This window comes from Stegostoma tigrinum, chromosome 7 (assembly GCF_030684315.1).
Source record: "Stegostoma tigrinum isolate sSteTig4 chromosome 7, sSteTig4.hap1, whole genome shotgun sequence".
Classification (NCBI taxonomy): domain Eukaryota; kingdom Metazoa; phylum Chordata; class Chondrichthyes; order Orectolobiformes; family Stegostomatidae; genus Stegostoma; species Stegostoma tigrinum.
In genome coordinates, this window is record NC_081360.1 from 25,768,990 (window position 1) to 25,789,775 (window position 20,786).

Genomic DNA, 20,786 nt, shown 5'->3' on the forward strand with positions numbered 1-20,786 from the left:
TAAACCACTGTTCCCTGGCCTTATCGCTTCCTCCCTGCCTGACAGGGACATACCTATCAAGGACACGCAATATCTGTTCCTTAAACCAACTCCACATTTCGATTGTCCCCATCCCCTGCATTTTGCTAACCCATTCTATGCCTCCTAAGGCTTGCCTAATTGCATTATAATTGCCCTTCCCCCATCTATAACTCTTGCCCTGTGGCATGTTCCATTCATAAGTAAACATAACCGAATTATAGTCACTCTCTCCAAAGTGCTCACCTACCTCTAAATCAAACACCTGGCCTAGTTCATTACCACGTACCAGATCCAGTGTTTCCTCCCCTCTTGTCGGCCCTTCGACATACTGTGTCAGGAAACCCTCCTGCACACATTGGACAAAAACCGATCCATTTGACGTACTAGAGTTATAGCAATTCCAGTCAATGTTAGGGAAGTTAAAGTCACCCATAATGACCACCTTGTTCCTTTCACTCCTGCCCAGAATAATTTTGCTGGTCCCCTCCTTTACATCCCTGGAACTTTACGGAGGCCTATAAAAAACTCCCAGCAGTGTTAACTCTCCTCTCCTGTTTCTGACCTCAGCCCTTATCACCTCAGTAGATGAGTCCTCATCAAAAGTTCTTTCAGCCACCTTTATACTGTCCTTGACTAACAAAGCTACACTCCCCCTCTCTTTTACCACCTTCCCTGACCTTAATGAAAGATCTAACCAGATTTCTCAATATTTTGTAAACTTCAATCAGATCCCCTTTCATCCTTCTAAACTCAATTGTGTCCAAGCCATCGCTTACGCTACGTTATAATCTAATTTTCCCTTATGAAGATCTTAGCTTTAACCAGGAACAGACCCAGCTCTTGCTTGAAAGCATACAAGTTAGTATTTCCTGAATGAACAAGAAACATTGTGCACAGCCCCACTATTTCCTGGAAAAAGAAAAAAAATAAAAATCAAACAAGCTCCCAATCTAAAATAAATTGTAAGTGAGATCACTAAGCTTCTTTAAACTATTTACCAAAAAAATTACGAGAACATAATCTGAGTTTATAAATCTCAACCAAAGTCTCCTGTCAACATTTTTATAAATGAATAGACTCCCTACTTCATTGAGCCTGTTTAGCTGACTAAAGAGTTTTAAGCTCAGGACAGCTCCTCCTTTACAGCAAGATATCCTTGGAAATTGGAAGTCGCACACCCAAGCATGTCATTTGTGATTTTCTCAGTGGTTGAGGTTTCAAGCAGACAGCTGACTATTTAAGTCATCTCCTGTCCCCATTTCAATCTCATTTTAGTGTCCCGCTTCCTGGAATCAAGCATCTGTTGAGTAGCTCATTCAGAATAGGTCTGTGGTTGGTGTTTTATGGACGATAATGGAATAGTGTGGGTTAGATGGGCTTCAGATTGGTTTCACAGGTTGGCGCAACAGTGAGGGCTGTAGTGTTCTATGTTCTGTGTTCTTTCTTTTAAGGGCAAAGTTTTGTGTTCTTTGGCGAGGGGAAGACATGGGTCATGCACCATCTGCATGTGCTTAAAAATTGTGAGAATCCATTGGAAGGCAATTGGTGGTGCAGGCTCACAGGGCAGAATGGCCTACTCCTGCACCTATTTTCTAAGGCAGCAAGTACAAAGAGGAGCCGGGGTTGGTGTGGTGGGTATGAGGAGTTAAGTAAGATACAGGACATTAGATAGCATGTAATGTATGTTTTATTATGAGGGTGGATAAATTGCATGGGTGGGGCTTGGGGGATAAGTTTAACATGGATGGATTGTGGCAAATGCATATGGGAGGAGAGGAGTACAAGGCGTGATGTTGGATGACTAATTTTAGTCTCAGTAGGTTTTTGTTAAACTTAAACTTTGGGGTGACACATTGGTTGGCACTGCAGCCTCGCAACGCCAAGGACCTGGGTTCAATTCCAGCCTCAGGCAACTGTCTGTGTGGAGTTTGCACATTCTCCCCGTGTCTGCGTAGATTTCCTCCAGGTGCTCCCGTTTCCTCCCACAGCCCAAGGATGTGCAGGTTAGGTGGGTTAGTCATTGTAATTGTGGGGTTATGGGAATAGAGTAGGGGGTGGTCTGGATAGGATGGTCTTTGGAGGGCCAGTGTCGACTCAATGGGCTGAATGGCCTGCTTCCACATTGTAAGGATTCTATGATTACACACAGTGACAGTGTATGGTGCTTGCCACAAGCCTATCCTGCCTCCTCCCTTATTCTGGAGCTGCACAAAATACCCTGCCTGGAATAAAAATCCAACCTCCATGAACTAGTTTTCCCATGTCAGGTTCACATAGTCAAGAAATGTCCCATCTCTAAATTCCCAATCTTGATACAGTACTGTAACTGAAACCTAAGATCTTACACATGGAATAAATTATGTGTTTTGTTCAGAGAATTGTCCTAGATCACTGTTTAATTTTGTTATAGCTTCATTGCATTGATATGGCACCTTTTCAAAATTGCAGAACTAAACAAGCAGTTCTCACCAGTTCAGTATTAATATTTAATATGTTCTTTTCCCTGTAGGGTGAATATATTTTTAGTCTTTGGCCCATCCATAACTTTCTGAAGTTAAAAGCATTTTGCCAACACACGCCCAATCCCACAGTACATCTACATCTGCTTGTAGTCGTTGAATATTCTTAACAGTTCATATTTGCACACATGCTTTGGTATCATCCTGAAAACCTGTTGGTCATTTCACTAACACCTCTTCAGATACACAATGATAATAGTGGATTACAAATGTTCAAACAGCAATTCCAGCAAAGTATCACTTCTAACCAGTCTCTCAGAATATCCAAACTGATTGGCACCCACTTTCTGCGAGTGATTACTTAGTTAATTCAAAATTAACCAGTGATTGCTAGTAACTTCCCTCTCACAACAGATTACCATCAATTCCTCAAGCTTCTGTCTTGTCAGAAATCTATTATTCGGCATTATATCAAAAGTCTCCAGAAAGTCCAGGCAGGCAATCCCTGTCAGGATACCCTTTTACCAAACTTTTAATAACCAAACCAACTGCAATCAAACCAAAGCATCCCTCGCTCACATTTGAATTACGGATCCTTTCTCGTGAAAATTAACGTGGCAAGAGCCTTTACTTTTAATCTGCAGACCAGCTTTTAGTGATATGTGCGCCAAAATCCCTTTGATCCTGCAGATCCTTGTCTCTCACGAAAGTACTTGTTCTGGGAATTTGTCAGAAATAAATTAAATACTCCATTCTTTCCCAGGTCAAACATCATCTTGTCTTTGCAGCCTGTGTTGTCTTGTCACTTTTTGCTCCATCTGCAGTATGCAACTGATTGACCTGGATTGCTTTCTTTTGAGCACCGAGGGAACTTCGAGCAATCCTCTTGAAGGTAACTGTTAACAGGTCACCAAGAGGCAGGTGGGCTACTTGGAGCACTAAGAGAGGTGGTCACTATTATGCAGGTTAGGGATTGTGAGGGTTCCTCAAACTAGAAGCCCTCTTTCAAGACCCCTATAACTTTTTTTATTCAAGTGAGCAACAGCAACAGAATCATACCCCGGCATAATCTGCATATTCCCCCACTCAGTCAAAGAACATAGAACAAAGAAAATTACGGCACAGGAACAGGCCCTTCGGCCCTCCCAATCTGCGCTGATCCAGATCCTCTACTTAAACCTGGCACCTATTTTCCAAAGATCTGTATCCCTCTGCTCCATGCCCATTCATGTATCTGTCTAGATACATCTTAAATGATGCTATCGTGCCCGCCTCTACCACCTCCACTGGCAATGCATCGCAGGCACCCACCACCCTCTGAGTAAAGAACTTTCCACACATAGCTCCCTTAAACTGCTCGTCTCTCACCTTGAAATCAGGAACTCTAGTAATTGAGTCCCCGACTCTGGGAAAAAGCTTTTTGCTATCCACCCTGTCTATACGCCTCATGATTTTGTAGACCTCAATCAGGTCCACCTCTCAACCTCCGTCTTTCTAATGTAAATAATCATAATCTACTCAACCTCTCTTCATACCTAGCGCTCTCCATACCAGGCGACATCCTGGTGAACCTCCTCTGCACCATTTCCAAAGCATCCACATCCTTTTAGTAATGTGGCGACCAGAACTGTGTGCAGTATTCCAAATGTGGCTGAAACAAAGTCTTATACAACTGCAAATGACCTGCCAACTCTTGTACTCAATAGCCCGTCCGATGAAAGAAGCATGCCGTATGCCTCCGTGACCACTCCATCCACCTGTGTTGCCACCTTCAGGGTACAATGGACCTGAGCACCCAGATGTCTCTGTGCATCAATTTTCCCCCAGGGCTTTTCCATTTACTGTATAATTTGCTCTTGAATTGGATCTTCCAAAACGCATCACCTCGCATTTGCCTGGATTGATCTCTATCTACCATTTCACCGCCCAACTCTTCAATCTATCTATGTTCTGCTGCATTTTCTGACAGCCCCCTTCACTATCTGCTCCTCCCCCAATCTTAGTGTCATTTGCAAACTTGCTAATCAGGCCATCTATACCTTCCTCCAGATCATTTATGTATATCACAAACAACAGTGGTTCCAACACGGATCCCTGTGGAACACCACTGGTCACAGTTCTCCACTTTGAGAAACTCCCTTCCACTAAAACTCTCTGTTTCCTGTTGCCCAGCCAGTTCTGTATCCATCTAGCTAGTACACTCTGGACCCCATGCGATTTCACTTTCTCCATTAGCCTACCATGGGGAACCTTATCAAATGCCTTACTGAAGTCCATGTATATAACATCTACAGCCCTTCCCTCATCTATTAACTTTGTCACTTCCTCAAAGAATTCTATCAAGTTGGTAAGACATGACTTTCCCTGCACAAAACCATGCGACCTATCACTAATAAGCCCATTTTCTTCCAAAGATAAATAGATCCTATCCCTCAGTATCTTCTCCAGCAGCTTCCCTACCACTGATGTCAGGCTCACTGGTCTATAATTACCTGGATTATCCCTGCTACTCTTCTTAAACAAGGGGACAACATCAGCAAGTCTCCAGTCCTCTGGGACCTCACCCATGCTCAAGAATGCTGCAAAGACATCTGTTAAGGCCCCAGATCTTTCCTCTCTCGCTTCCCCCAGCAACCTGGGATAGATCCCATCTGGACCTGGGGATTTGTCCACAATAATGCCTTTTAGAATACCCAACACTTGCTCCCTCCTTATGCCGACTTGACCTAGAGTAATCAAACATCTATCCCTAATATCAACATCCCTCATGTCCCTCTCCTTGGTGAATACCAATGCAAAGTACTCATTAAGAATCTCACTCATTTTCTCTGACTCGTCACATAACTTCTCTCCTTCATCCTTGAGTGGGCCAACCCTTTCTCTTGTTACCCTCTTGCTCCTTATGTATGAATAAAAGGCTTTGGGATTTTCCTTAACTCTGTTTGCTGAAGATATTTGATGAACCCTTTTAGTCCTCTTAATTTCTCGCTTCAGATTGGTTCAACTTTCCCAATATTTTTCCAGCCATTACCATTAAGCCAGGGGGTCAACCTGGACAGTGCAGGATGGCATGCCAGGAGCAGTACCAGGCATACTTAAAAATGAGCTGTCAATCTGGTGAAGCTACCAAACAGGACTACCTGCATGTGAAATCAAGAAACGGTTGGAGGCACTGGATACTGCAAAGGCTACAACATTCCAACAAGACTTGTGCTCCAGTACGTATGGGTCTCCTCGCCAAGCTGTTCCAGTACAGTTACAACACTAGCATCTACCCGACAATGTAGAAAATTGCCCAGTTATGTCCTGTACATCAAGAGCAGGACAGATCCAACTCAGCCAATTACCGCCCCATCAGTCTATTTTCTCAATCATGAGTAAAGTGATGGAAGGTGTCACCAGCAGCACTGTCAAGCAGCACCTACTCAATAATAACCCGCTCAGTGACACCAGTTTGGGTTCCACCAGGGCCACTCAGCTCCTGACCTCAGTACAGCCTTGGTTCAAACATGGACAAAAGAGCTGAATTCCAGAGGTGAGTTGAGACTGACAGACCTTGATATCAATGCAGTATTCAACCAAGTGTGGCATCAAGGAACCCTAGAAAAACTGGAATAATTGGGTATCTGGGGGCAAACACTCCGGTGGTTGGATTCATACCTGACATGTAGGAAGATAGTTGTGGTTGCTGGAGGTCAATCATCTCAGCTCCAGGAAATCTCTGCAGGTGTTCCTCAGGATAGTGTCCTAGGCTCAAACATCTTCAACTGCCTCATCAATGTCCTTCCCTCCATCATAAGGTCAGAAGTGGGGATGTTCGATGATTATTGCACAATGTTCAGCATTATTTGTGACTTCTCAGATACTCAAGTAGTCCATGTTCAAATGCAATAAGATCAGGACAATGCCAGGCTTGGGCTGACAAGTGCCAAGTAACATTCACACCACACAAACACCAGACTATGGCCATCAGCAAGAAGAGACGATCATTGACATTCAGTGGTGTTACCATCACTGAATCCCCACTGTCAACATCCTGTGGGCTATCATTGACCAAAAGCTATACTGGACCTGCCAAATAAAAATGTGCATTAGCCATGGGAAATTTAGGGTTAGAGGGAAAGGGAGGGTGGCAGGTCTGGGTGAAATACTCTTCAGGCGGTCAGTGTGGACCTGTTGGGCCAAATGGCCTGTTTCCACGCTCTAGGGATTCAATGATTCAACAGCAGGTCAGAGGCTAGGAGTACTGCAGTGAGTAACTTATCTCCTGACCCTACAAACGATGTCCACCACCTACAAAGCACAAGTTAGGAGTGTAATGGAATACTCCCCACTTACCTGGATGAGTGTAGCTCCAATAGCACCCAAGAAGCTTGACTCCATCCAAGACAAAGCAGCCCACTTAATTGATACCACATTCACAAACACCCACTCCCTCCACCAACAATGCTCAGTAGCAGAAAATGTGTGCTATCTACGAGATGCTCTGCAGAAATTCACCAAAGATCCTCAGACAGCACCTTCCAAACACATGACCACTTCTATTTGCAGGAGAAAAGCAGCAGATATTCTGGAACACCACCAGCTTCAATTTCCCCTCCAAGCCACTCACCATCCTGGCTTGGAAATATATCACCATTCCTTCACTGTCGCTGGGTCAAAATCCTGGAATTCCTTCCCTAAGAGGATTCAGAATCAAACTACGGCAGGTGAACTGCAGCAGCTCAAGAAGGCAGTTCCTAACCACCTTCTCAAGGGCAACTGCGAAGGGGTAATAAATGTTGGCGCAAGCAGTGACACCCATGTCCCATGACTGAAAAATAAATTAAACCAGTTGATGTCCTCTCACTTCTTTGTGTATTCCCACCGTCTCACATATTGCTTTGTGAAAAAATTGCCAAGAGATGTTGGGAGTTGTGAATCCATCACACCCTTCATCTGTGCAGAATTGCTGGCATTCTCATCTCCTAACACACCTGCCTAATAAAATCTCGTGGTCTGCCTCTCATGGTTTAGAGCGACGTGCAAAATGTGAAATCTAGCTTCCTATTCCCTCACCCAACTATGTGTTAAAGTATGTGTTGAGGTACATCTTCCTTGTTATATCCTGCAAGTCATATAAAATTTTCTATATCTTATTCACCAACCAATTAACCACCCACATGACAAAATTATATTCAATACTGTGCACTTACACTTTTGTCAGAGATGACTATTAGAAACCTACACAGCGTTATCAAGATGGAGGGAATACGTTCCCCAAAGGGAAATTCAGCAGAAGCGCCTCTACTCAGAATGTTTGGTTTAAGGAGCTAGGGTCCACAAAGTGTAGTAGAGGAGGCGAACATAGATGCATTTACAGGAGTGTTAACTAAATATTTGTGGGAGTGAGGCACAATGAAGTACTGATGAGATTGCTGGAAGAAAGATAGATGGAAGCTCATGTGAATCATAAACACTGGAATGAACATTTTAGACAAAATTGCATATTCTTGTGCGGTTAACACTATGAGATTGGGCAATATTGTTTGTTATGTCCCCTGTCTGATATTGTAGTGACCTTCTCAGAAAATAGAACTCGATTAACCGGGCTTGAATAATTGAGTTCCATCCACCCATAGCCATGGTGTTTTTGTTTGCAAATAAAGTTAAGTCCTTTTCTGGCAGGGACCCAAATTTAAAATTCCTAACCTTGTTTTCAGTCAACTAAGGGACTTCAGCCCCCTTTCTAACCTCCTACAACCCTGTAACCCCCCCCCAAGAGGTCTGCACTCTGCCAATTCTGACTCCTTGTGTCATTAATTTTCATTGCTACACCATTGGGTGTTGGTATCTTCAACTGCCGAGAAACTAAGTTCTGGAATTCCATTGTTATATTTCTGCCTCTCAATCCACCTCACTCTCTCTCTCCTCCATTAAATCTTGTCTTAAAGCCAACCTCTTCAACTAAGCTTTTGGTCAACTGTCAAAATTGGTCCGTTAACACTCATATTTTGCAACATTAAAGGTGTTCAATACATGCCAAGCAGCAAAGTGTACAGTTAATGTTACAAGTCATGGGATGAAATATTCACTTCTCTACCTCTCCGGTCTGTTCTGCTGAGTATTTCAGGCATCTTCTGTTTTATATTTCAGGTTTCCAGCTCCTGTAGCATTTAGCTTCTCTGCAGTTTGTTGCCTACATGTAACTATCTCCTGTAGTTTAATCTCCTTTATTTCCTGACAGTTTATTTAACCCTGTTTCATTTGACAAGAAGCTACCTCTTCTTTTTGTAACTTTGGCAGGTTTCTAGAGGCTCAAAGACAATTGGGATGTAATCAAATATTTGGACTGTCACAATTCATCACTCATATGCTCTCCTGCATTGAAAGCCCCCAGGCACAGAAGTCACTTAGATAGAATATAGAAATGATTCATTGATAAGAGTCAGAAGAATTTCATTTTAAAATCAACTTTTATTTGTTACTTTAGAAATCCCTGATGGAATATAGAGGATTTAAACCCAGGTAGGTTTCTGAGAGCTACTTTCAAATTTTGATCGAACTTTGGTTGCCATGACAGCTAGAAAGAGATAATTTGGTGGGAACAAGAAACTCTGATCATTTCTCGAGTAGGCAGATAGCTGTGACAATTGGATTTGGAAATATATATACATATTAAGTAGGAGCAAATCAGCTTTGGTGTATATACACAACCCAAACGAAAAAATGAGCGTAACAAAAAATTCACTCATGATCGTGATAACTTAACACCCAATCATGCTCTGGTCTTTAGACCACAATCTCTCAAACTGTTAAAAGGTGCTGGAGTGAGGAGCAATGCAATTGAGTAAACAGTGCTGCCTATTTCCCTTACATTCTGACCATGTTTATCCCAGGTAATTCTGTTAACTATAATTTGTAAATAATTTTATAAAATATGCCAGATATATAGATACAATTTTACACTGATAATTGAAGACACTAAGATAACTCAGAAAATTATTGTTGAAAGGATGGCTTCCAAAGATAATCAGTCTTCATGTTGCTCTGATTGTAAAGTGATGTATCCATGACCATTGTTCTTCTTTATTGTTTTGTAGTTTAATCTATGGAGAGGAACTTGAATGGTGCTATACAAAAATCCACAGGCATGACAGTTATATCATTCATTGGGGCTGATCTGTGAGAAAACAAAAGAAAACTGCTTAAATCTTTAATGTCTTTCAATAGATTTAGATTCACAATGGTATAGTACACACTGTGATATGCACACAATTGAAAGTAACACTACTTGTCTATATTGGAAATCGTTTTAAAATCAATAACAAACTCATGAGTGCATTTTTATATTCAAAGTCATGATTTTGTAACAAATAACAAAATAAAACCTCCCTTTGTGTATTTTGTCTTCATGTCGTCTTCGTGACAACTTATACCTATCTATATTGTGGCAAAAATGTAAAACATATAATTTTACAGGAAGCAGAGGGAAACAATGAGCAACTGGGTCTCAAATGGGATGAAGTTTATATGAATGTTCTGTAGGGATCAGCACTGGGAAAATTGCTGTTTATGATATCTCTTAATGGTTTGGGCTTGAGTGTACAGAGCAGAATTTCAAAATCTGGAAGGGTAGTGAACTGCAAAAAAGATAAAGATAGGCTTCATTAAGACACAGACTGGCAAAATGGATTGGCATATGACAAATGAAATTTAAGTGTGAATGATGCATTTTGGTTTGAAAAACAAGGAGAAGCGACATAAACTGTACAATTCTACAGCTGGTGCAGGAGTAAAGAGGCTTGGCAGTACATGTGCATAAATCATTGAAGGTAATAGTGCAGGGTGAAAAAAGATCTCTTCAAAAACAACATGGGAATCAAGGCTTAAATAGAATTTAAGTGTTCAAAGTCAAAATATGTCACAACGAGCCTTTCTAGATTTAGAGTGTTGTGTCCAATGCTGGGAATTTTAGCAGGTATGACGATCTCAGAGAGGGTACTGCGGAGGAGCAATGATTGTTTTCATTGCTCCTTTTTTTGGATTGGAGAATTGCATCTTCAAGCTCATTGTTTAAATCCCAAGTTACTCAAGTTCCTATATCATTCCGAAAGAAACAGTGGGAGTAAAGTCAGGCGAATGCTTTGTTGAAATTCCAGTTCCCTTTGTTCTGGATTCAAATGAAATGTCAACTTTGGCATCACTGCAGCTAAAACCACTTCAACTCTGTAGTGCATTGGAACTCAAATTAGTTGTAACATTCATGTATAGATGTTAAGTGTAACATTGCCATGCATCAATACAGATATGTTGACTTTAGCTTGTTAAATAGGAAAACATGAAAGAAAAGTTCACTTTTTTAAACAAAAATTCCTGAATTCTGCATGAAATTCATAAATAAACATGAGTCAACAACAATCACCTGAACAATATTATTAGATCTGTCCAAAATGTTATGAGGCGAGGTGACAGAATTGGGAGTGAATGTTCTGAGCTGTTTAAACAACAGGTTGCAAGATAAAAGGGCAAGCAATGTAGGTGTCAGGATAGGTTAATGATACCCTGCCATGTTAAATTGGCAGAAGTTGCAATCTTGATGTCAAGCTGCCAGTTCAGCCATTTAAGCACCCAATCAATTGCCATTTCCACAGGCAATTGCCCCATGTCAGAAAATCTATGCGGGGATGCCAGGTAAACCTTGGCGGCGCCCCAACTGGTTTTTAGGTGAGAGCCTTTCTGATGGGCAACTCCACAAAGGGGAACGTCTAAGTAGCAACTGACGCTCGGTGCTTCTTTCGCCACCGTTGCAATAACCTCATCTTGGCCTACCAGCTCATTCAGCCAGCTGGCCCAGTCGCAGCCCACACCCCCAACCCCCACCCAACCCCCTGCACCAAAACAAAACTAAGTCTCATGTCTTTGCCAACATTATTGCGTTCCTTTTCCATACAGTTTAAGGGATGTAAGTGTGGGTCCAGGACTACTATTTTGAATTTAAACTAGAGTAACAATGAGGACGCGAGGAAAAGAGCTAGCAAAAGGGAACTGGCAATTAAAGTTATGGGATAGTTCAAAAGAGATACAGTGGCAAACATTTAAGAGGATATTCTAGAAAGCACAGAGGGGCTACAGTCCAACAAATAAGAACACTTCTAAGGGACAGACCCAACCATACATGGCAAACTAAAAAAAGTCAGATAGTATCAAACTCAAAGACATATAATTCTGAACACAGAGGTGGAAGGTCAAAAGATTGGACATGATCTAAAAAGAATTATAAGGAAGGGGTAATTAAAAAAAGAAAGTCAGCCAAAAATATGAAAACAGACAAGAAATTTTTCTTCAGATATTTTAAAAAAAAGTTCATAAAGTAAGTGTCAGTCCAAAAGAAAATGAGTCTGGAGAATCAAGAAAAAGATAATGGATAAAGAGATGACTGATGAATTGAACAGTTTTTTTGCATTGGTCTTCACTAGAGCTGTAAATCAGGAATTGAAAGAGAAAGTTAACTCAAGAAAATGTACAAATACCAATTAATAGTTAGAATTAAAAGTTGACAAGTCCCAGGTCCTGATGGGTTTCATCCTGGGGTCTTAAAAGAAGTAGCCAGTATAGTTAATGCAATAGTTTTAATTTTGCAAAACTTGTTAGATTCAGGGAAGGATTTTTTTTCCAATGGGAAAAACAGCTGATGTAACTCCTTTGGTCAAAAAGAGAGGGGGGAAGAAATCAGGATATGATGAGCAGAGCATTTGTCATGGGAAAAATGTTAGAAACTACTATTAAGTACATTATAACAGAGTTTGGAAATGTTCAAAGTAATGAGGCAGAGCCAGCATGGTTATTTCAAAGGCAAATCATATTTAACTAATTTATTGGAGTTCTTTGAAGAACTAAATTGAGCTGTGGATAAAGAAGAACTAATGGATGTATTGGACTTAAACTTCCAGAAGGCATTTAATGAGGTTCACATCCAACGTCATTGTGGGAAATAAAAGTTCATGGTGTTGGGAAGAACATTGGCATGGATAGCAGACTAGCTCACTAACAGGAAGCAGGAAGTACGAATAAGTGGATCTTTTTCAGGCTGATGGGATCTCATGAATGGAGGGCCACAGGGGTCAGTAATGGAGCCTCAACTCTTTATAAATTATATAAATTATTTCAATGAAAGATCAAAGGTATGAGAGGTAAATTTGCTAATGCACTAAAATAGATGAGAAAGTGAGTTGTGAAGAGGACTTAAATAGTCTACAAGGGTTATAGATAAGTTAAATGAGTGGACAAAGATCTGGCAAATAGACTACAATGTGGAAAAGTGTGAAATTGGCCATTGTGGCAGAAAATAAGGCAAGAAGTATATTATCTAAATGGTGAGGGGTTGCAGAACTCTGACATGCAGAGAAATCTGGGTGTCCTAACACATGGATCACAGAAAGTTAGTATGCAGGTACAGCAAGTAAGCAAGAAAGCCAATAGAATGTTATGTTTATTGTGAAAGAAATCGGTGCAAGAGTAGAGAGTTTAAGTTTCGGTTGTACAAGGCACTGGTGAGACTCCATCTGGAGGATTATGTACAACAGTGGCCAGTATTCATTGAATATTCATATTAATGCCTTGGAAGCAGTTCAGAGAAGGTTTACTGCCAGGAATGAGTGGATCGCCTTATGAGGGAAGGCTGGAAAGGGTAGGCCTGTATCCTCTGGAGTTTAGACGTCAGGGTGAAACTTATAAGAATCTGAGAGGACTTGACTATGTGGATTTTGAAAGGATAAGGAAAAATTTTTTTCTTCTCAGAGGGCTGTGAATTCTCTTCCTAAAAAGGCGGAGGGTGTAGAACATTTAAATACTTTTAATATGGAAATAGATGGAACCTTGATTACCAAGGTGTTGAAAGATTATCAGGGATAAGTGCGTTCTCTTTGATGATGAAGCCTTGGCATCATCAATTGCTAGCTTTGGCATTGTTGAGATTGCTGGGTGACCATGAGATTTTCAGGCAGTTCCCGAATGGATGGCAGTCCTGGCAATAGCAGCAACCTGTTACATTGCCACTGCCAGCAAAATGGTGCCCAAGTATCCCATATGCCCCCTGGTGCAGCATTGTCTCCTACTTTCAGCCCCTACAAGATGATCTGACCATCGGTTTGTCATTGAGTTTGAGACAGTTAAATGTATTTCTGGAGGAAGAATAGAATGAACGATACTGTAACAAGGTGGCAGATCAGTTAAACCAACTAAAGGGCACTTTCCTGATTCAGAATGTTTCCATGAATTTCATTTTTTTTTCTTGACATTAGCAATTTTCTTTTTTTTCTCTTAACATTAGCGTGTTAAGCTAGTGGGTTATTTTAGTTCATGGCCTGGATGAGTTATAGCTGCTATCTTTGAAGTTTGCAGTTGGCTATTATTTAAGTAACATCAAAACTGTATCCCTCCCCCATTCCTTTCAAGGAATACAGCCCTAATTCAGTGAGAGGTCCTTTCACTGGCTTTAATTAAAGAGACTGGCCTGTTACAGTCATTCCAACACTGTATAACCATGGACAAGGATTTCAAAGAAGCATTTTTAATACTAATATACAAAACCCCTACGGATAAGAACAGCTGTGGTTCTTTACTGCTGGCAATAACAATTGTGTTTTTAACCAATTCACACCCCCACCACTTTCTCTCATGAGGAAGAATCTTGGACAGCTATTGCTTGAGATGTGTCAAAACCACATAGGAACAATAAGAGTTAGCTGGACGACCGACATGATAATTGCCTTAATTAACTAAAGCATAGAGGTAAAATAAATTAGCCCAAACTCCATGTACTTTAATGTTGTTTACTAACTTCCTGTGTGGAACTTTATCAAAAGCCTTCTGAAAATCAAATTACACCACATCCACTGGTTCTGCCTTATCTCTTACTCTCCTGTTTTTGCTTTCTCTCAAGTGGTTCAACACATTACAGGATAAATGAAGTGCTTCTGAATGAAGCTACCTCTACCTGTATATGTGGGTGTAATACAGTGCACAGTTCCTCACCTAACCTCGTTGTACCTTTGCAGAGGGACTACTTTGTAAGTCTATAAAATCAAAGATCATATGCAATAGGAACAGGAGCAGACCATTTGGGCCCTGAAGCCTTATCCGACATTCAATAGGATTATGGCTGATCCAAAACTCATTGTGTCCACTTGCTTGGTCTTTCCCCAGAACCCTTGATTCCTTTACTAATCAAGAATCTATCTCAGCTTTAAATATACACAAGGATTTGGCCGTGTCAGCTTTCTGTGGCAAGGAGTTCCAAAGACTCTTAACCCTCTGAGAGAAGAAATTCCTCCTCTTCTCAGTCTTAAATTGACACCCCTTTATTGTCTAGTCTGAGACTCTCCCATGAGGGTAATCATCCTCTCAGTACTTAGTGTGTCAAGCCCCTTAATAATCCTATATGTTTCAATGAGATCACCTCTCATTTTTCTAAACTCCAGTGAGTAGAGTCCCAAACTGTTTAATCTTTGCTCATAAGACAGTCTCTCCATACCAGGCATTATCCTAGTGGACCTTCTCTGAACTGCCTCCAATGAAATGATATCTTTCCTTAAATAAGGACTGATCAGTTCACTTAAGTGAAGATGTGTTCCTTCATGGAATGGGAGAGAGGAGGCGTTTTTGATTTTGTTTAAATACTAATGCACTGCCAACTTCAAAGCCAGCAGCTATAACTTATCAAGGCCATGAACTAAAATGGCCCTTGAGCTTAACACACACATTCATGGATAAAAGGCAAATACAAATATCAAGAAACAAAAACTACAAATAAATGGAAACTTCTATAAGTCAGAAAATGTTCTTTTGATCGTTTAAGTGCATCTTCCACATTCTTATTACTCACAGTGTTCCACATGTGGTCTCACCAGCACATTGAACAGTTGTAGTAGGGCTTCCCCACTCTTTTTTTTATAGGTGACAAGAATGATTGATGAAGGATGTTGTCTACATGGACTTTAGTAAAGCATCTGAAAAGGTACCTCATCACAGACTGGTACAAAACAGAGTTTCATAGGATCCAGGGTGTGCTGGCTAGATGGATACAAAACTGGCTTGGTCATAGAAATCAGAGATTAGCAGCAGAAGGGTGCTTTTCAGAATGGAGATCAGGAACTAGTGATGTTCTGTAGAGATCAGTGCTGGGACCTTCATTGTTTGAAGCAGAAAGACAAATGATCTGGAGGAAAATGTAAGCAGTTTGATTAATAAGTTTGTGGATGACACCAAAATTGGCAGAGTTGCAGATAGCATGGAAGATTGACAAAGGTTACAGTAGGATAGAAACGGATTACAGACTTGTGCAGAGAAATGGCAGATGGAGTTTAATCCGGACAATAATAACATGATGCATTTTGGAAGATCAAATTCAGGTGCAAATTATTCAATGAATGACAGAACCCTTTGGAGAATTGGCATACAGATGGATCTGGGTGTACAGGTCCATAGATCGACAAAAGTAGCAAAACAGGTTGATGATGTGGTCAAGAAAGAATACAGCATACTTCCCTTCATCGGCCAGGGCATCAGTTATAAAAGTCGGCAAGTTATGTTACCTCTGTTTAGTTAGGCCACATTTGGAATATTGCATGTAGTTCTGGTCACTACACTATCAGAAGGACATGGAGGCTTTGGACAGGGTGCAGAGAAATTTTACCAGGATGCTGTCTGGTGAGGAAGGTTTTAGTTATGAGGTGAGGTTGGATTGTTTTCACTGGAAGGAGGCTGAGGGGCAACTTGATAGAGGTCTACAAAATTATGAAAGGTACAGATAGGTGATAGTCAGAGGGGTTCTCCGCAGGGTGGGCAAGTCAACTACAAGACAGTACAGGTTCAAGGTCAGAGAGAATAAGCTTCGGGGAGAAGTGCAGGGAAAATCTTTCACAGAGTGGAAGGTGGATGCCTGGAATACAGTGCCAGTGGAAGTGGTGGAAGCAGGCACATTAGCAACATTTAAGGCATATCTTGATAGATACATGAATGGGAGGCAAACAGAGGGATAGAAACCATGCATGGGCAATAAATAATGCATCATCTGGTTTCCCTCTATCCACTTGGGTTAAGATTTCCCCGAAAAACTCTAATAAATTTGTCAGATGCAATTTGCCTTTCATGAAGCCATGCTGAATCAGCTAGATCAGATTATGACTTTCCAAATGTTCTGCTATCATTGTCTTAGTAATTGGCTCCATTATTTTTCCAACAATAGACATGAATGTAATTGTCCTAACTTAGTGAGGTATACTAATTAGAATGGGAAAACTAATAGGTTTCAGGGAAATTGATATTGGTTACAAATGGAATGTTTACGACTCACAATGTGGAGCAGGTTATTTTTCTTCTAATATCAGGCAGCGTGCAAACTTGTGTATGAGATCATCTTCGTGGACAAATTAACAGACAAGTCACATCAAGTGGTTTTATTGGAGAGTTTTGGATTATTCATTAGGAAGAGCCATTTAAATTGGCAAGGGGTAAATCTATCGGTCACAGGTGCCGTTAAGAATTGATCTGTTCATCAGAGACAACAGTTCATCACAAATGGTTAAACATTGTAATCATTAGATTGGGGGTGGGGGGTGGGATTGGTAGCAGTGTGGGTGCAGATATTTGGAGATGATAGTGGAGTCAGAAAAGTTGAAATCTTTCTTTTCCACTACAAAAATGGTTTTCCTCTTCCTTTCTGGCTCCATGCTGTTTTTATGTGGGCATTTCACAGGTCTGCAAGGCCTTGGGCGATGACCGTACACATCTCTCCTGAGGTTAAGGGTGCTATTGTAAGTCGTACCACAAGTTTGAACCTGCTCCTTCCACAAATTTACATTTGCTGGTACAGATTTTGAAGACTTTAAAAACTCTACGTTATTGGAGAGTCTGTAACAACTGCAGACTGCCTGCAGGTGAGTCAAAAATATACAGGCTAGTACTGAGAATGATAAACGTTGCTATTAGATTTTGCTATTGTATTGCAACTGCGGCAATTCATCATAGGCCTCTGTGCTGAAAAGGCTAATTTGGCCAACACATTCATCAGCATTTTCCCAAATGTTGAGATGCATTTGTGTACTATTCCTCATTTAGAAAGTGGCTCAGTGTGTGTTCAAGACATCTGAACAATATCTTTCCAAATTCCTATCATGTTTTGGCTGCCAGGAGAACATTACCTTCAAACAAAAAAAAATCTTCAGCTGTTGTGAGTTTAAAAAAAGACTAGGCATGTGTTCCATGCTATTGATTGAGAGGCTATCTGCTTTGAAATGGAAAGGAACACCACCTTATCTGTAAAAAGATGGAATTATGATAGGCTCCATTGTTTAGATTTCCTGTACTTCTGTTATTATAGTGGAACCTAATATGAATGTTTTGCTATCTTTTCAATGTTCCAGAGCCACTTGTATCAGCAAGGCACTGTATTCACAGTTTTACTAACAGTTTTAAGATGTTATTAAAGGATTAGAGTTCTTTGATGGCATCAGTGTTTGTTTGATTTTATAACACATTGATACTTTGAGAGTGTTTATATTTTTCTGAATGGCTTCTCGAAGCAACAATTTTTTTTTCATCACAAAGCACTTTTAAACAAAAGTTCTACTGACTTGTTAAAAGGTTATCATTTTATTGTCCATTCAAAGATATTCTTTGATCTGCTCATGGTGGATACTGTTTGGGCTGTAATGGAAGATACACAGGATGGCTACCCAGTGGCTAAGGAAGTATTAAAGGGCTTTTAGCAGGTATTACATATATGAGGTTAGCTTTGAGGTGGCATAGGTTGTGTAGGGAATGAGGAGCAAGGTTTTTAGGGTATTAAGAAAATTGTTGAGAGCTGTGCTGCAGTCTTTTAGAGTGAAGGCAGCATTCTGAGTAGTTCACCTCTACAAACGAACCATAATACAGTTCATAAAACCTCATTTCGCCTTCTCTGCATCTCCCAGAGACAAAAATATGACAGGAATTTGATTCCGAAGAAAGCTCAGGTTTTAGAGAGTTAATGCCTTTCCCTGGCCTGAGAAGAAAATTCAGGTGAAAGAGTTTTGAGATGTACATTTAAAGAATAGTTTATCTTGGTTGCAGTCATGATTCAGTAATATGAGTTAATGAACCATATAACAGAAATGTTGCAGATGAGATCATTAGTAATGGGAATGTTACAAATTATAGAATAGTTAGATACTGATGACAGAATTAATATTGTACAAATTCACTAAATACACAGTATAATATCTGAGATTTTGTTGCTAGTGAAATGCCTTTTTTTTGCTGTCTACTGCATGTTTTTTAAAAATGGGATTTCTTATTATGACTCACTTTTTCCTTTGATAACTCAAAAAACAGCCACGATAAATACACAACAATCCAAGAATGTTTCCTGCTGTTTTTCACACCCTCAGTGGATTTTGCATTTGTTTAAAACAAAAATAAACCTGGTGAGTTCTGCCAGAACAACTAATCATACAATTGAATTGAATGAGAAACCTATTGTCCTGAAGTTATCTATCACAAAAGTGAAATCTTGGAGCAGAATTTGAATTTTGTTTCTGAAGGTTTAACTTGTTAATATTAGCAGCTTGCATAGCAAACTATCTTTATCTTCAAGTTTGCTCCACATCATAATTAGCTGATGGACAATGAGAAGCTTGCCAGTCATCAGTGCTTTTGGCCCTGTACCTATATGCTTAAACGCAGGGTATGTGAATTACTGAGACATAGAACATAGAACATAGAACATTACAGCACAGTACAGGCCCTTTGGCCCTCGATGTTGTGCCGACCTGTCATACCGATCTAAAGCCCATCTAACCTACACTATTCCATGTACGTCTATATGCTTGTCCAATGACAACTTAAATGTACTTAAAGTTGGCAAATCTACTACCGTTGCAGGCAAAGCGTTCCATTCCCTTACTACTCTCTGAGTAAAGAAACTACCTCTGACATCGTCCTATATCTTTCACCCCTCAATTTAAAGCTATGCCCCCTCGTGCTCTCCGTTACCATCCTAGGAAAAAGGCTCTCCCTATCCACCCTATCTAACCCTCTGATAATTTTACTCTCAATCACCAGTAAAGTGATGGAAGGTGTCGTCAACAGCACCTGCTCAGTGATGCCCAGTTTGGGTTCTGCCAGGGTCACTCAGTTCCTGGCCTCATTAAAGCCTCGGCTCAAACATGGACAAAAGAGCTGAATTCCAGAGGTGAGGTGAGAGTGACAGCCCTTGATAACAAGGCTGCATTCGACTGAGCATGACATCAAGGAGCCCTGGCAAAACTGGAATCAACGGGTATCAGGGGACAAACTCTGCACTGGTTGGAGTCATACCTGACACATAGGAAGACGGTCCTGGTTGTGGGCAGTCAGTCTTCTCAGCTCCAGGACATCTCCGTAGGAGTCCCTCATAGTATTGTCCTAGGCCCAACCATCTTCAGCTGCTTCATCAAATACCTTCCCTTCATCATAAGAGGCTGTTCACCAATGTTTGCACAGTGTTCAGCACCATTTGAAATTCCTCAGGTACTGAAGCAGTCCATGTTCAAATGCAACCAGAGATTGACAAAATCTAGGTTTGGGCTAACGAGTGGCAAGTAACATTCATGTCACGCAAATGCCAGGCTATGACTATCTCCAATAAGAGACAATCTAAACAACGCCCCTTGATATTATCCCTACCATCAACACCCTGGGAGTTACCATTGACTAGAAACTCATCTGGACTTGCCAAATAAACAGTGGCTACAAGAGCAAGTCAGAGACTAGGAACACTACGGTGAGCAACTCACCTCCTGACTCCCCAATTCCTGACCACCACCCACAAGGCAAAATTAGGAGTGAGATGGAATACTCTCCACTTGTCTGGATGGCTGCAACTCCAACACACTGGAGAAGCTTTACCCTGTCCAGGACAAAGTAACCTGCTTGTTTGAAATCACATTCAAAAACATTCACCACTGACACCCAGTAGCAGCAGTGTGTACTACCCTTAAGATGCACTGCAGAAATTCACCAAAGATCCTTTGACAACATCTTCAAAGAAAAACTCACTTCCATCTCAAAGGACAACACTACCAACTACACATTCTACTCCAAGCCACTTCACCATCCTGAAATGGAATTATACTGCCATTCCTTCAGCATCATAGAGTCAAAATCCTGGGATTCCCTTCCTAAGGGCATTGTGGGTCAACCTAGAGCACATGGACTGCAGTGGTTCAAGAAGGCAGCTCACCACCATCTTCTCGAGGGCATCTAGGGATAGGCAATAAATGGTGGCTTAGTGAGCAATGCCCACAT

General features: G+C 40.9%; 1 protein-coding gene across 2 annotated transcripts in view; it reads right to left on the reverse strand.

The window, feature by feature from the left end:
* Positions 1-8,916: 8,916 nt before the first annotated feature.
* col6a3 (collagen, type VI, alpha 3) overlaps positions 8,917-20,786 on the reverse strand; it is a 179,726-nt gene continuing 167,856 nt past the window's right edge. For both annotated transcript variants that reach the window (XM_059647118.1, XM_059647117.1), the window contains one exon: positions 8,917-9,642. In XM_059647118.1, the coding sequence (XP_059503101.1) occupies positions 9,629-9,642 (14 nt within the window). In that variant the 3' untranslated portion in view covers positions 8,917-9,628. The remainder of the gene's footprint in view (positions 9,643-20,786) is intronic.